Source organism: Abramis brama (assembly GCF_963993115.1).
Source record: "Abramis brama genome assembly, chromosome: 4".
Classification (NCBI taxonomy): Eukaryota; Metazoa; Chordata; class Actinopteri; order Cypriniformes; family Leuciscidae; genus Abramis; species Abramis brama.
In genome coordinates, this window is record NC_139966.1 from 44,093,838 (window position 1) to 44,110,906 (window position 17,069).

At 38.2% G+C, this 17,069-nt stretch overlaps 1 protein-coding gene across 4 annotated transcripts; it reads right to left on the reverse strand.

Moving 5' to 3' along the window:
- Positions 1 to 1,725: 1,725 nt before the first annotated feature.
- Positions 1,726 to 16,853, reverse strand: igf1 (insulin-like growth factor 1). 4 transcript variants are annotated; one of them, XR_014605769.1, is made up of 6 exons: positions 16,397 to 16,853; positions 15,031 to 15,190; positions 7,672 to 7,853; positions 7,361 to 7,396; positions 5,156 to 5,613; positions 1,726 to 5,048 (listed from the first exon to the last, which is right to left on the reverse strand). XR_014605769.1 is itself a non-coding variant. In XM_084111291.1 (5 exons), exons 1-5 carry the CDS (start codon positions 16,442 to 16,444, stop codon positions 5,554 to 5,556), a joined length of 486 nt encoding a protein of 161 aa, XP_083967417.1. In that variant the 5' UTR covers positions 16,445 to 16,853; the 3' UTR covers positions 1,726 to 5,553. The 4 variants fall into 4 exon arrangements, 3 of the variants coding, with proteins under 3 accessions (XP_083967417.1, XP_083967418.1, XP_083967419.1); XM_084111291.1 differs by having other exon boundaries at positions 1,726 to 5,613; XM_084111292.1 differs by lacking the exon at positions 16,397 to 16,853 and adding an exon at positions 15,982 to 16,056 and having other exon boundaries at positions 1,726 to 5,613.
- Positions 16,854 to 17,069: the final 216 nt, after the last annotated feature.

The following is a 17,069-nucleotide window of genomic DNA, read 5'->3' on the forward strand; positions in this document are numbered from 1 at the left end:
CTTAAATTAATAATGTATTTTTGCAAATCTTCATGCACCAGCCATTCCAGCAGGCTAACTGATGCCTTGTATCCAATAGCAGTAAAAAAAAAAAAAAAAAAAAAAAGCCTTTTCAGCCCTACATTAATTATATTTCTTCAGAAACTACTGTGGGGAAGTTTGGGAATGGGAGAAAGAACTGAATTAGACCACAAGGTCATTGAAAAGACAATAGCACACGTAAGATGAATGAGCTCGAAGCTTCAGTTTCAGGGTTAGGTCCAGGAACCGTGTCCTTAGATGCACTCGGCACTCTGAGAGCTACAGTAGGCCTGGTCTGGGGGAAATGCACAAGCTTGCTTTTTAGCTAGAATCCCTCTGAACTTGACCAGCAGATGGGAAGCTGCTGCCTTCAAACAGCTGTCTTTGGTTAACATTGCTGGATGGCATATGGAATGGTGGTACTGGCATGTTGTACGTGTGAGAAGTGTACATTGCTGTTGTCATAATAGACTAGAATGTCATTGGAGCATTGCAAGATTTAATAGGATTAAAAGTGTTTTCATGGAGTGTGGTTTGGACGTGCAGTATCTACTGATTGTTTATGTTCTTGGCTGAATTTTTGCACAATCCTATTTTATTGCTTTTTTTTAAAAAGAGAGCAAATACATAATTTGTTGCCTCCTTTACTGTACTTTTATGGCACTTTTTATGACATTGTGGAGATCTGGTCACCATTTAGCTTCACCATATTGAAAAGAGTAGTGCGAACATTCTGTCGGGTTTGAAATGGCATCAGCTTGAGTAAATGATTGATCTTTCCCTTTAACAAAGGTGTAAAATTACATGCAATTAGCAGATGTTTGTAATGTATTTTTTGTGCAGCAGAGTGCAGACCAAGTTGGAGGTAGCATAGACCAAGTCAGGTTTGGATAATCTATTACAATTCTAGAAAGGTTATTGTTTCTCTGGTTTTGCAGAGAATCCAGAACTATTTGCAGACAGTAATTTGTCTAATTGGGCATAATAATTGATTTGGTATTACAAGGAAAAATGGATGAAATTAAGATTCAAAATAACATTGACAAATTAACATTGCCTGCCAGCCGCCTGCTCCACATTTCAAATTATGTCTGCTGAACGTAAGCCAGGTGGCCAATTTATTTATTAAAAGGCTTGATTGTTCCACTATATATCCATTAAAAAGTGCTGACAGCAACCAAGAAGCTTTGTCCCGTCACTGAGTACCTCCTAGAAAGAGCTGAATGTGCAGCCGTCTTGTCAGTACAGCCACTGCCTGATTTGTTTGTCTTGGCGAAACTTCATATTTTAGGAAGTATCACTTTGTCATGCGGCTAATGTGCAGTTTTAGGGCATTAATGTACGATTTGGCAAATGTTACACCTTCATCACTTTTTGGAATCCAAGGTGCTTCGCAAGGGGCAAGAACATTGCTTTCTCTGATTGAAAGACTTTTTGAAATCTAAATTTTTGGAGCTTCATTTGTGTTAGCTTTGAGTTTTAAAAAAAAGTTTTTCTCTTCTGGGAAAACAAGCTAAAAAATTGATGACTCATCCTGCACTAACAAACTTTTTGTCCAATCAAATGCTCTCTATAAGGAAAAGCCCATCCACCCTGAAACCGGCCAGCAAATCTGCGTTGTGTTTATTCAAGTCCTGCCCAGACTTCTTGTTTCATAAAGAAATGCAATAGTTTATGTCATTATAATCACTCTGAGACTTCAGGTATTGACAAGTGGTTTATTCAGCAGGAATGGTGAACAATCTGTCAGTATTTTCATATTTTATACAGAAAGCAATTGAGCACCAGTAATGAAAGCCTCACAATCCAAAAAAAATAATAATAAAAAAATGCTTTAATGATCAATGCCCAGAATCCTCTAATATTTGTCATTCCATACATCTGTCTCTGGATTTATGTAGACATGTTCTGATGAAAACTATCAAACACAAGCAAAGTGGCGCAAATCGCCGCAGCAGTCTTAAATCCTCCATTTAATTTGAGGAAACAGAGCCACTTCAAAATAAGCATGATATTTCTGTAACAATATGTTCCTTAATGTGTCTAATTAAAGATTCAAGAAGTTTCTTCAGTGCTGCCCATGATATTAGCTACAAAGCTATAACCAACAAACCAAAGTCTTTGGTATTTTGTGAGGACCTTTTGCCGGAGGTCTATTACAATCAGATAACTTGTGCACATTACATCGATATTCTGGGTGGCTATTGCATATGATTCTACATTGTTCTATTGTTTCTTAATGCTGATTGAGAAGATATGCACACTTTTAAAACAAAAGCCGCAGAGTTCAAAAGTACAAACACTTTAAGACACAAATTGAGGTTGTCAAAAAATAGATAGTTGCCTTTTTGAACATGGCATCCATCTTGTGTACACTGTAGATGATTTATCGTCAGATGGCTAATGTGCTGTTATTTAAAACATAACCTTTCTTCATTGCACTGGTGTAATTTAAATAATTTTGGTGCAATTTTCCTATTAAACCTCCTTAGGCATATCGATAAGTAAAAACACAGGCAGGTGAAAAGAAAACCAACGGTCCTGAATGGGCTCGTACAGTGTTAGCCAAATTACACTGTTGCTAGCTGGTTGAACTGTACTGTAACTCTATTATTACTCGAGGGGAGAGAGTCTTTCTCGTCTCTGTATTACACTGAAGACAGTTTTGCCCCATTTCCTTGCCAGTTACAAATACTTAAGTTGTAGAATCAGTGCCAGGATGTCAAAATGAATGTAGTGCGCATGAAAAGCTACATTGTGATGGACAAAATCTTGGTAAAATTTGCAGTTCACAGTACTCTGTCAAGTTATTTGGCATAGGGACATTATGTTTCAAAAATATGAATAATTTAAAAATCGTAGAGAAAACAAAAACAGCAATTAACCATCTCGGGCCACATTTTTCTTTTTTCCATGCATTCACAGCGCTCACAAAAATACTTTCTCTCGCTTACACTGTTACCTTATTGAAATAGCTTAAAAATAAAAGAATATTATTACAATGGTGGCCACAAGGCTGTGCAAAAGGGAAGACTTCCAACATTGAGCTTCTCAAGCCGTCACCTATGTTTTCAGCCAACCCCTGCGAGTAACAAACTACAAAATAGCACCATTATACAGTGGGTTGATCTTTTATATGGTTCCGCTATATGATGCCATCACATATGATTATGGTTAGAGAATGCAAAGGTTAATATAGGTTTAATATAGATACAGAGTAAACAGTGTGGGTTGACATGATCCGATGGGTTTAGAAAAGAGGAAAACACCATGCAGAGGGACTGTGAAAACACCCAGCGACCCCTCTGACAGCCACTTAAAGTGGTTTGTAGTGGGATAGTTCACCCAAAAACACAAATTCTTAATATTTGCTAAAACCAATTTTTGCTGTATAATGATAGAGTGACCCTGTCTATGGAGTGCAACAGCGCCTGTTCACTTTTTCAGCAGCGTTGGTTCCGGAAGTATTTTTTCCAATCATTTCTCCCATAGGGATTTCAAAAAAGTCTTTGTTAAAGCGTTGTAAGTCATTAACCAAGCCAACCAGCTACGAGGTAAATCATAACACTACGTTATGTAAAAAAGCAAGAAAGCATTTGAAAATCGGCCTTTGTGTACTTTGTGTAAAATATATATATATATATATATATTAACTTATTTATTATACGTTTATTGCAAAATATGCATTTATATCGAAATATTCAAATATTTTGAGTGTAGGGAGACTCGATTATGTCATTCACAGTACTTCATGGGAGTGGGTGAGGCTAAAGAGATCTTTTGGCACGTTTTGCTTATTCTGACTCTCTGATTGGTGGAATTATTTTTTCTTTTTTTGTACAGTGTTGTGGGAAATGTAGTTTTTTCAACACAAATACCACTGTTAAACATGATTATTTTCAAACTAAGCTGAAATAATGCGGGCTGATGGCTTTAACAAAAGCAAATACTATTGATTAACAGCCTCATAGCTCACAGTAAGGCTGTCTTTAAAGGTTTATAAGTTATTGTCAAAAATCAATTTCCCTATGGAGAAAATTAATGGAGTTTTTACTTCCGGAACCCAACTGTTGCACTCTATAAAGCTCCAAAATGGACAAAATTAATATGATGAAACACAATTCCTGTATTTTTTTGGCGTGAAATGCAGAAATGCAAGTCATTGAAAAATGTTACCTTTATAGATTCCCATTTGCGCTTCAGAGAAAAAAGTTAATTGTGAGAAATTTTGTATGAGAAATGGTCACATTGTGGGCCATAAAGTTGTATTATGCTAAAAAAGTTGCATTTTCCTAAATATTATATTGAAAGTTAACCCATGAGAGGGTAATGCAAAATGAGTATGACATAATTTACCTTTTTGGGTGAAATATCCCTTTTAATAAAGCTAGTGAGTTGCAGTCCGGCTTATGTCACCAGTCTTTCACTATAAAGATGCAAACCTGCAACTTCCTGTTTGGTGAAAAGTAGTTGCTTAGCCAGATTATGTTCTTATTGATGTTCATACCTTACAATTGCTAGTAATTTTTATGTTTCTGTTGTCTTCCCTCTGTCTTTCCTGTGAGTGCTGATACACTGGTGTAAATGCATGCGGAATAACTGTTCGAGTGAATGGCTTTCACCTCCCATTTTCTAATGAAGGTAAACCATGCAGTTAAAATTACTTAAAAAAAGAAGCAAAGATCCCTCACACACAATTTAAAAAAAAACACACACAAGGTGTTTTGCAGGATGTAGGTCATGTTCTATCATTCCTAAATGTGTTCTCTAGAGCACCTCAGCGCATTTGCATAAGGCTTTTGTATAATCCCTCTTGATCTGGTCTTGCACAATGAATCAAATAAGAAAAAAGAGATTTGTATTTTAAACGTCATCTTTCTGTGCAGCCGTACTTCAGATCTGCAAGGGTTGCATCTGGTATAAACTGTCTAGACAGCCTTTCTTGTCAACACAGTCCATGATCTCACTGCGAACTCCTCTCTTGGCAGCGGAGCTTCTAACATTTCACATAAAGGCAGCACGTTTGCCTGCAAAAAAATTGTTTTTGAGATAAAAAATATTACAGCTTTCTTCCACTAGATCCAGATTGTGATAATTATAAGTAACTTAATGTGTGTGGGGCATCAATAGTCACCTATTACTTCTGTTCCAGTGGCCATCCATCAGAATTCAGTGGAATATGGACATTTAATAGGTGCTGCGATCTAGAGAAGGGCCAATTTATAGGGCTCTGACACATTTTTTTGCCACTTTAAAAAGATTTCGGCATCCATTATGTGCAACCGTTCACACAAGGAGGATAAACAGTTATTATTTGACTCTTTATAGCAGCTAATTTAGTATTTTCCCCCAGTATAGAATGGTGCAGTGCATGGAAATCATCAGATATTCAGTAATTCTTTTTTTTCTTTTTTTCTTCTTTTTTTTTTTTTACAGTGGAGCACGTCCCTGGAAGACCAGTCTTTCTTTCATCCCGTTTTCCACTATCCAACAGTTTCGCTTGTCTCTCTTAGCCGTTCCCCCCGCTGTCCTCTACATGCGATAGTTTCTGCCCCCTGTGTTTCCTCGGCTTGAGTTCTTCTGATTAACCTCCTGAAAATAAGAAAGAGAAAGCCAGTAAATGTCGGTTCAGATGATGAGAAGTAACGCAAAAAGCCGAACCAAGGAGAGCAGAACGGCTGTCGCTGCCCGTAACAACACAGCTGTTTGGTGAACGTAGTGTTATTTCATAATGCCGAGGAAATCTACTGTCAAAGCAACACATCAAAGCTTTCACCGCAGCAAGATTAATAAGTGTAATTCACGAAAGCTAAGCTGGGACTGAAACCGCATGCAGGGAGTGGAGGAGAAAGGCCGGCATGAGGGTCCAGACTCTGAACTCAGCGTGCAGACTTCTAAGGTGACCTTAGACTCGGCTTCCAGCGCATTACGTATGGGTGCAGAAATATGTCTGCGGAGAGCGTATGCAGGTCTACCACAAAAACCACTTAGGCAGTTCACTTGCTAATGGTTTTCTTTTTCGAGAGAGGACAACTGAGAGCACTTAAAAGGATGGCCCACATTTGGGCAGCGGGGGTGAGGGAAGAGCTGCTTTTTCCTTAGTATGTATCGTAGCACAATGTCCTGCCATTATTCGCTCTGTTCTGAGATGACGTAAAGGGGTAGCTCAACAAAAAAATTACATTTCTGTCATCATTTACTCACCCGTTTCAAGACCGTATGACTTTCTTTCTTGAGTGGACCACAAAAGAAGACATTTTGTAGAATGAGTCGGTTGCTCTGTTCCGTGCAATTGTGAAAGTATCATAAAAGTGGTCAATATAACTTATGTGCTATTACAAGTCTTCTGAAGCCATATAATAGCAAAGTTTAAGTCATTATTCACTGATCTTTCCCGCCATAAACTGGTAAGAGCTGGATATCTACAACTGGATCATTGAGTTGAACTTGAGTACTGGACCAGTCTTGCAGAAAGAATCATTCAGACTGGTGTTGTAAACTGGATCAATGTATTTAATTCAAGATCTGACTCAAAATAATTTGTTTGGACATTGCAATTTCAACTACATGGAATTTAGGGCAGATGTCAAGATTTTCAGCAAAGAATAGCTTATATTTTGGTCTGTTTTTCACACAACGCTGTTGTAATGGCTTTAGAAGAACGAGTAATATGAGTTGTGAACCACTTTATGGTACTTCAGAGTGTGTGTGTGACTGTGTGTCCGTGTGTGTGTCTGTCTGTCTGTCTGTCTGAGTCATTTTAGAGCTCAAAAATTCGTCTTTTGCACTGGAAAAAAAAATCTTAGTGTTTCTCTTGTTTTCCAGTACAAGTATCTAAACATTCTTAAATCAATATACATTTAATTTAAGTGAATTTATGCTTAAAACAAAATATCAGCCAAATATTTGGGAAAATAAAAACCAACTAAATTTGGGTGAAAACAGTATTATTTTTCTTACTCTATTGACAGATATTTTTTCTTGTTTTAAGAAAAAACTCACTTAATTTTGATCAGTTTTTCAGAACATAAGACTTGAAATGATATCTTATGTTGTTTTGCTTTTCAAGTAAATACACCCTTGATTTTAAGAATGTTTCGATATTTGTACTGGAAAGCAAGACAAATACCGTACACTGCGAAAGATCTTTTGCAGTGTGTTTACCACAAAAATAGCAAAGTCATACAGGTTTGGAACAACATTAGGGTGAGTCTATGACAGAATTTTACAGGCTCAATAAAAATGCACTAAACTTGAACGTTGTTATAATTTAAGCACTCTCATGCACATGCCCAGCACTGTTAATTACGGCTCGCTCTCAGACTGAGGGAAGACTTACCTTACAGGAAGAGTGGCTATGTCCAGATATAGGTTTCTGCAAGGGAACACAATCAGTACAGTTATGAACTAATATCAACCAAATGAGTCAACTGATGTTGCATCAGCATTATATATTCATAAATTGTTACTATCTGTCCCAAGGTTTTACAGAAATGTACGATTGCATCAAATGCTCTTTTGACCCCTTCGCTAAGCCCCACCTTAAAAATGGTGCTGACCAATGGTACAATAATGGTACAAATGACAAATAACCAAGGAGGTGAAGCTTAGCAAAGGGTCACTTTTGACATCACAAGTGTGGCTGCACACCTTTGCTGTCCTGGTGATGTCCGTGTGCCGTTGCGCTCGTAGGGATCGTGGAGTTTTGCCGGTTTTCACAGGTGCACAGTACATCTCAAGGCGCCGCAGTTCGCAGCTCTGAAAGCAGCATTCGTCAACAATGCCGCGGTTGTGCGACCGTCTCGAACTAGGCCCATATCCTGTTGGTTTGCCTGTTGGATGCATAGGAATAACATTAAGAAATAGCCTTCTGTATGGCGAGCACATCTGATACACATAAGAAAAGCGAAAGCCCTCCTGTAAATCTTCACTGTGAGGGAGGATCTGCACTTAATGGCGAGTTTAAATTCTGTCCTATCTAAGGTACGTTAAATAAAAGCCTGTCATCACATCGAGTTCAAGCCCTTTATCCATTTTATTATTGGCGTGGCACCAGCTCATGAGGAACAATTACAGCCCGCAAGGTCATGCTCCGAAACGCTAAATCTCAAAAACTTACGGTTGTAACCTGTGGCTAAGAGCCCGGTCATGAGAGCTATAATAGCTTAGTGTAGCAGCCAGACCGTAGCTGTGATTCTTCAGATATATGGACGTGTTAATGACATGAATTTACAGGGTATCACTTTGCACAGAGTGGACCCTTCTTGGCAAGCCTCCTAGTTAAATGGAGGTCACACTGACACAAATGTTTAGAATATCACGTTTTGCAGTTTAAAACCTGATATCTTAAACTAGCTGGAAGGCCAGGTTCGGCCCTTGAGGGGGTCAGATCAACCTACGGAGAAAAATTCCCTGCTCAGCACCACTTATGAGAATAACAATGTTCCTAGTAGACCAGGATGAACCGTGAACTTTCCCCTGTGTGCTTGTTAATGTCACTGCTGAACTAGGTGATAATTACCCATGTGAAAGAACATGAAAATGAAACTGCCTCATGGGTATAAAACTTTGTGTGCTGCAAATGAGGTCAATGCACTATTATAAAATGTCCTAGACATTATGTTTAACGATGAGGTCGGGCTACTTAATGCGTAGAATTCGGGATTTGGGTTGTCTGATCCCAAACAACTTTAAATGTTGTTAAAGGTAGCACTCAGACACCTGACTAAGTTACTATTGTTTCTTTGTCGCCAAATCACGGTGGCCTTAAAAAAATATCCCACTCTCCATTTACAAGTCACCACTTACATAGGGCAATATAGGCTTTTCCCAGTTACCAAATTAAATAATAATAATAATTTAATATGGCATTTACAAGAAGGAAATGCCTTTCCCTTTCAGAGTTAATAGCTCTTGGCTTGCAGGGCTGCCAGTGCTGACAAAATGCATTAACTTCTGCTTTGCACTTGCTGCACTCTGACAGTGTTGTTTTGGAAAGAGAGGTGCTCTAATTCTGACAAACATGCATCCCTGCAGACTGCATGACTCTTGGGTGCCGAACATGTTGGGGAGAATAGGGGGCGCTGTTATATTCAAATACAATTAAGTTTTATGTAGGACACTGTTAGTTGTAGAATTGTTTGCACACTCAATTGGACACGTGATGTCCTTTTTTAGATTTTTAATTAGATTTCAGTTATTGAGTATAATCAAAAAATATTATTATTATCTGACACTATTTTGTCAGTGTTTTGTGCCTGTAATAATGGCCAGATTATTTTTGAACACCAGGCTTTTGACTTGTACAGTTACAAAATGCAAGAATCTCTCATCGTTTGTTATTATTGACATATTGAACTAAATATTAAATTTTCCTCTCGGATTCAGGGGTTCTTTTCTATTTGTGGGCTATGTGGCCATATAAAACACAAACACACACACAAACAGAATTATCTTGCTGTAAACCAATCCGTCACCGGTAAAATGGTTTTCTGGATGATTTTTCTAAATCCTTTCTAAAAAAAAAAAACCTCCCAAAATTAACATCTGCTGTTTTCCTCAAAATAGCTCATATGACCCTTCATGAAATCCATTGAGTGGCGGTCCAACAGGTGCAATAAACAACAAAAGCAGCTCTTATAATGCAGTGTAATCGGTTTAAATAGGTTTTCAGAGATTTGAAGTGCTGAATTTTAAGAGGTCAAAGTTGTAATCCTAAAATAAGGTATTATTGTTAGATCAGCCATGATCCAGCTCTGGTCTGCAAATCTGTTTTCATGTTTTGTTCTTTTTATCAGTATGACTAGCAGATAATAGTCTTGCATGTTTTTCATTTTCCATATAAATTGTCCACAGATTAGGTCATGCATTTATTGAAGATTGTTGCAATGTTGGATAGATTATATATCGGCTCAGCTGACAGTCTTCCATCCCCTCCCCCAGTAAAACCATCAACCCATTCACAACATTGTGAGAGACCTGTGAGACCTTTGGAAAGCACATCTCCATCACAGTGATTAAGATCAATGTGCCGTCTGTTTCAGTGTTGCAAAATAACAAACGTTTGTGTTCCCACACTTTTGGGTTAACACCTTTGCTTCCAACTAAACAGGCGCATCAGGACGTGTACATTCCAATGAGGAGCACCACTGGAAAGAAGCTGACTTTTATAGCCATGCTAAGGTTATTGAAGAACAGGGAGTTCTTGGAGCTGCTGCCATAAGCTGCCTGCAATAGTGTCAGGAAGTTTACTGTTCACTGGGGACTATGAAAGCTGCTATAGTCCTGGAAACTACCTCTTTATCAATGGCACCACAAAGAGTTTATAGCAAGATTTAGTTTCCTTCCAATTTTTTTTCCTCCTGGCCTTTCTTTTTGCCACTGTTTACTATACAAAGAGTTGTTAGCTCTTGCAGGCATTAAGAATTGAATATGAACTGTTTGTGGTGTTTAAAGGTTGTCAACTGCCAAGTAACGTTTTACTGTTTCATGTCAAAAAGCTTTTAAATGTTCTAACCAGGTTATTGTGCTGATATAGGCCTATTATTGTTGTTGTTGTCTATTTAAATGTTAGATAAATAGATATTTACTTGTGGTGTTCCCAGTCAAAAAAAAAAAAAAAAGCTTATAAACCTATCGTATGCTATATTATCACCAAATATCAAATTCAATCTTTGTCAACTTGTTTTGACAAATTCAATCTGAGCCTCATTGTTCTGAGGATAAAGTTGAATTGATCAAAGTCAATGATCTTACGATCTCTGTGAAAAAGAAAGCCTATAATACTCAAAATAGTTTGTTTGTGTGTATGTGCGCAGTGGCGCGAGTGTGCATGTACTGTATCCGCGCATGCACAGGTCTGAGGCCTTTATCTTTGCAAGTATGTACAGTAGTGCATGTGTGAACATAAACATGATGAACATGCTTCTGAACACTGGATATTTCTCTTATTTTCGATTTCCCCCATTTCCCCATCATTTTTGACCAATTCAAGCTCAGATCAATGAGGCCTACAATGTAGTCAGTTTTAAAAAAAAAATACAAAAACTATCATAATTGAAAGAAAACAAGTGGACAAAAAGGTTGAATCCAATATTTGGTGATTGAAAGATTGATAAGCAATTTTTTGCAGCCTGGTCATTTTTGACCGGGAACTTCAAAAGTGTGAATTTGTGCCATTTTGTACAAGATAAAAGCATTTCAATACAAACTTCCTGGTTAAACATTAAAGCACGTTAGTGTGATACCGTGCATTTTTTTTCATATTTTATTGAGTAGGCCTATTGACAAAATTATCCACAAATTCTGCTTTTTTCACACAAAAACTGGAGTACATATGCTTAGATCAATGAGGCCTACGATCAATCATTTCCAAAAATAAATACAAAACCTGATCAAATTAAAAGAAAACAAGTTGACAAAAAAGACTGAATCCAATATTTGGTCATAATATAGAGATTTCTAAGCTATTTTTTTCTGAAAGTTGCATTTAAAATCCTCTTGGCTCAGAAATCCAATTCATATGTATATGTAGTCTTGATGGACGCTTAGCTTTGGTGAGAAGTCAATTGTTTGTGTCTCTTGTAAATCAGACACAGCCAAAGCTTGAATATCAGGCTTTGTGATTAAAAAACAACAACTTCTTCTCACCCAAAAAGTGCTGGCCATAGAATACACAGTGCCCTCTGCAACGAGTTTAAGTCCAGTAGAACAACGGAGCAGGAGGGGGCAGGGGGCATCCTGATCATCCTGTAATCCCCTATAATCTGGTGCTGCTCTAGGACAAGAGCCAAGCCTGACTGTGTGCTGTTGATGTGTTCTTCTCTCCAGCTGCTTCAAATATAATGAAACCAGACAAACAAAACTGAAAAGTAGTCCTATCACTGACATTCGTGACAGAACGTCCGTTCTGTTTTGCAAACTTTGCTACTGAGTGGAGGTCACCTGCAATCTTTCATCACTGATTGATTAACAATGCTTAATAATGTTGGAATGATCATATTTGCAAGTTGAAGGCACATAAACACCAGTGCCGGTCATCCCAATACGCAAAGTTTTTGGTGTCCAACGATTATGTAAACTTGACAAATTGTGATTTTACTGCGTATACTGAGCCAAAACTTTCCACGTTCCCGGTGTGTTTGTGTCTCAGGAATGGGAATGCATCACGAGGTACGCGCTCAGGCTGTTGGCAGACGTCAGAGGTGCTTTGCTGCAAATGATGACTACACAGTTGAATGACCATGGAGGGAAAGGGCAGCTTTTATGTCAGCACAAACACGTCTGGCCACGAAGTGCCCTTTGTAATAAGCAGGATGATGTGTTCCAGCATACCTCCCTCGTTCCGGAGTCCCGCTCCTCTCCAATAACCCCTTAGAACCCAAGACAATCTGGGATGAGACTGCGGCTGAGGCATTTCAACGACAACCGAGGATTTCTAGGTCAGGCTAACAGTTGGAAAAACTGACTACACTGTCAGTTTCTTCTTCTTCTGCTTCTGCGTCTTCCTCTTTTCGATGTCTTCAAAAGACCACATTTGGTTTCAATAATAAAAAATATTCCATGAGTAGTATTTCACCTTTATATCAAGATGATAAAATCTGAAGTATTGAAATGTGAGTGGAGTTCCTGCACTGGCAGTGACAAGGGAACTGGTGAAATGGGTCGCACTGAACACTCGCCGGACACTGTGTCACTGAACACAATGCTGCTCGCTGCTTAGATGAATCCAGTTTGTTTATGGGTTCATGTGTTTGATGCCAGTCTGTTTAAAAGTAACTTTAATTATATTACATGATATCCAATATAATAAGTGTTAAAAAGTTGTGGTTGTTGGGGCACACAAGAAATTCCTTTAAGTTTTATATTACATACTAGGTCAAAGTCAAATGATCTGTATAAAATCGTCTATTTGCTCTTCACCGAATCTGTCACGCTGATGCAATAATTTCACGGAAAGTTCAGATTAGCATAAACATATTTATTTTGGGCTCTGTACTGACAAAACAAACACATGTCCATTGACAGCCATGAGCGATCCAGCCAGCTCCTTTGTGACCACTAAAAGCTCAAATGTTGTTGACTGGAAACTTAAAATGTCAACTCTAACTTGAAGTTCAATCTTGCTTCGCTTTAAGTGAACAAAATGTGTCTCCTTAGAATCCGTGGGTTCTGTCCACTTGTCAAAATAATCACTTCTTACGTCCTCATCAGTGGCCTGAGGCTCACGTATACTTTCTCGAGCCATTTGCACATCGTAAATATCTCATCGGGTAATTCAAACAGATAACAATATATGTGGAAAACTTTAAAACAGCAAAGCTGCACAATGTGATGGAACTGGTCTCATTTGGGCAGCTGAAATGTCATAGACAGGGCAATTGATTTTTCAGAAAATAGGAATAGTCTAAAATTAGAAAGTGATCCAGTTACTGCTGCTGAGTGGACATTGCAAAATAGTTATCCGGTTTGAGTTTTTTCAAGCAACCTGGCCTTAAAAAGATAGTTCACTCAAAAATGAAAGTCATTGCGTCATGTTATTCTGCATATTTCATGTTGTTTAACGGGATGCAAAAAACACCAGCCAGCATGTGACCGACCTTCAACACTGAAATGTGGTAGAAGTACTGCAGTTGTACAACTATGTAGCATTTTTTTCAATGTTGAAAGAATGTTTAATGCTAAATGTTGTAAAAAGGTTAACAAAATGCATATAAATCAACAATGAAACAATGTTGCGATATCAAAGTTCAGTTGAACTGCAGAATCTGAACAAAATTCACAGTAATTCAACATTGATCCATGATGTTGATTCACCCTTGAATAAACATTGAAATGATGGCTAGGAAAGTTATTCCATGTATCATATCTTGAAGCTGAAAATGAGATTTTCTGTTAATAACACATTTTTTTTGGAGCTTGACAAACAAATCACCATCCTCTTTCAATGAATGGAGATGAGCAGTCTATACTTTCTGCTAAATATCTTATTTTGTGCACCACAGGAAAAAATATCAAAATGAGTCATTAAGTAATGACAATCCAAATTTCTGGGTGAAAATCCCTTTAATCCTATAGCACTAAACACACTTAGGAATCAAAATAGATCATCCTGTTAAACAAATTGACTAATAAATAAATGAAATAAATTTGAATTTAATTGCATGCTCAAGTTAAAGTCCATAAAGTGTATGAACAAAGTGTAACAGAACTCTCTCTGCCTTCTGCTGATTGGGACAACTCAAGAGTCAGCAACTCTCATGGGTTGTGGAAAAAAAGAGATTTAAGTCTAGGATTCAAAATGGTTTTCTTTGGGTAGTCCTCTACTCAGTTGGAAATAAGATGTGCACTACATTCATTTGCCCTGCCTACTCGTGCCTGCCAAATTCCAGCAACCTCATTTTGGGGGCAAAGCAGCTGGCTGATCTTCTTTAAATGCAATACACAAGCATCAGTCAGAGCATTTCTTTCAGCTGCCTCTTGGCATTGCAACTGCTCACCTTACAACCATCCAAAGTGAAGCAGCATTCACATTACATACATAATGACATATGTATTTCAGAGTGAAAAAGGAACATTAATGCTTGTTACATACCAGAATGCATGTGGTTGATGGGAATGTTTGAAAAGTGAGGGATTTGTGATGTCAGGCGATTAGGAAAGTCATTTTAGAGGTGGAGCAATGTAATTATATATTTAATATATTTTGATGAAAGCTTATAAACATTTATATTTAGAATACCATGCACTGATTGATCGTGCAGACCAGAAACTTGCATTGACATGTAGCCTAGTGTAAATTTATGGTATTGTTAACTTTCTATCCAATATAACAGACAAAAACGGAAAAATTTTGGGAAATTGGACAGCAAGACATGAAAACTGATGCTTTTCTTATTTATGAGTGGCGCATTAGTGCATGGAGAGAGAGAGAGAGAGAGAGAGAGAGAGAGAGAGAGAGAGAGAGAGAGAGAGAGGAGCAGTTGATGAATAAATAAAATGTGCACTTACTGAAATAAAAGCCCCTGTCTCCACACACAAACTGCAGCGTGTCTACAAGCTCCGCCCCGCACAGCGTCTCCGGCCCCGCCTCCAGTGTCGCGGGAGTCAACGCGAGTACGCACAGCACCAGTGAGAGGGTGTGGGTGCACGAGAGACAGCGCATGGTACACTGCATCCCAGAGAGAGATGAACCAGAAATACATTAGATCTATGCACTGAAACATAATTAAAGATAATGTACATTTTATTGGCTTTTTATTTATATATGTATTGTTTTTATTGTATTTACTGATGTCTTCTTTTATCTATCTATCTATCTATCTATCTATCTATCTATCTATCTATCTATCTATCTATCTATCTATCTATCCACCCATCAATCCATCTGCACAGATGTTACTATCATTCATGTTTCTAAAATCTGATTTTGCATATCAAATAGCCTGCAGAGACATGTGCCTGGATATTGAGGATCCTAAAAAGAACTTCAGCTCATTGCTCATGAAGAATGACACACAAAAACATGATTCCAAGCAAACTAAAGTTGAACTGTTCAATGCACCTGTCTATACATATAGGATAGCTACTTTTGCGCTCTTGCCTTTAACTGAATAGTGTCTCCCAGTCAGCTTTATAACCTCGTTTCTGTGGTGGCTTTACAAGTAAATTGTCCCACCTCTATCTGCACACAATCTCGCTAAAAACAGAGCACGTTATTACGAGGCACTTCTCCACGAATGCGCTCCAGCGCGCGCTTTGAAGCGCCTAGTTCTCGCCCGTGCCAATAGGATACTGCTACTTGAACCCAGTTGTCCGGTAAAAGAAGAGCGCTTTTGTAAACCATGCATTTTTGGGTTGCTTGGATAAAAGATTGGAACTGGAAAGCTGCAAAGCCGCCAAACCCAAAGAGGAAGCACTTTACATAATAAAGAGAATATAATGCGCAAACACACAACGCACAAGTAGCTATGCTGCAAAACCTTCTGCCAAAGCCCTGATTCGTGTCAACTCAGCAATATGAACTTTTAAGGGTCGTGATATAGCCTACAAGTTGGTGACTTGTGCACTGCGCAAATGTACTCCCTGGTGCATCATGATATGACTCACCATACACATCACGCAATCTGTCGTAAGTCTCAAAAGTTTGCCATAACACAGCTGTCAGATCTTTAATGTGAAATACTTGTGCATGCACAGGTCTAATGTCATGCAAATTGCGTAAAGATGCAGATTGATCATTTATCAAATTTAAAATTGAGTGCAAATTGTCTTAAAATATCATTCAGTCTATATCAATGGCTATTGCTTCACTGAGAAATCAATAATGGTTAGTCTAAGCTGCCTATTTGCTTTCAAAGGAAATAGGTTAAGTTACCTTAAAGGCATCACACCAATGCCCCTGGAAGAAATGACCGCTAGACATCCCCTTGGGTCTCCAGCAAAAGCCCAGCAAAAATGAACTTGTTTGAAGTCATTAAAAAGCGAGAAAGAGGATGAGATGCGGGCAATGTCACATCTCAATATTCCGACTTTGTTCCATTGCGCAGGCTCGTTGTGGAGAAGTGAGATTTAGCGAACGGGAGACGGATTCGGAGAGAAAATCCCTCACATTTATCTACATTACAGAGACATTTTCAACAGGAAACAGCTGGGGCAGCATTTGCCTTCTCCTCTTGCTAAGTTACTCATTAAGGATTTTGGGCACCCTGTCAAATAACGTCATCTGTTTCTTAGAATAGGCTTGAATTTGGATCTTTCTAGGACTTACTAACAGATCAGAAACGATTGCATTGCTGAACGAAAACGAATAGGAGAGTTAGAGAAAGTGGTGTGTTTTTAGAAAGAGACAGAAGCTGAATTTAGAGTCACTCCCATGCGTAATTTGGACGGTGTCTTTTTCATCACTATATTCCCAGCAGACATACATGGAAGTGTATGCATTATGCTATACATTTAAAGAGGGTCAACTTTTTAAAAGTAATTTCTGTAGTCAGATTATTTTCAGGACTCGATTACTAAGCGTTATTAACATATTTTAAAAATAAAAG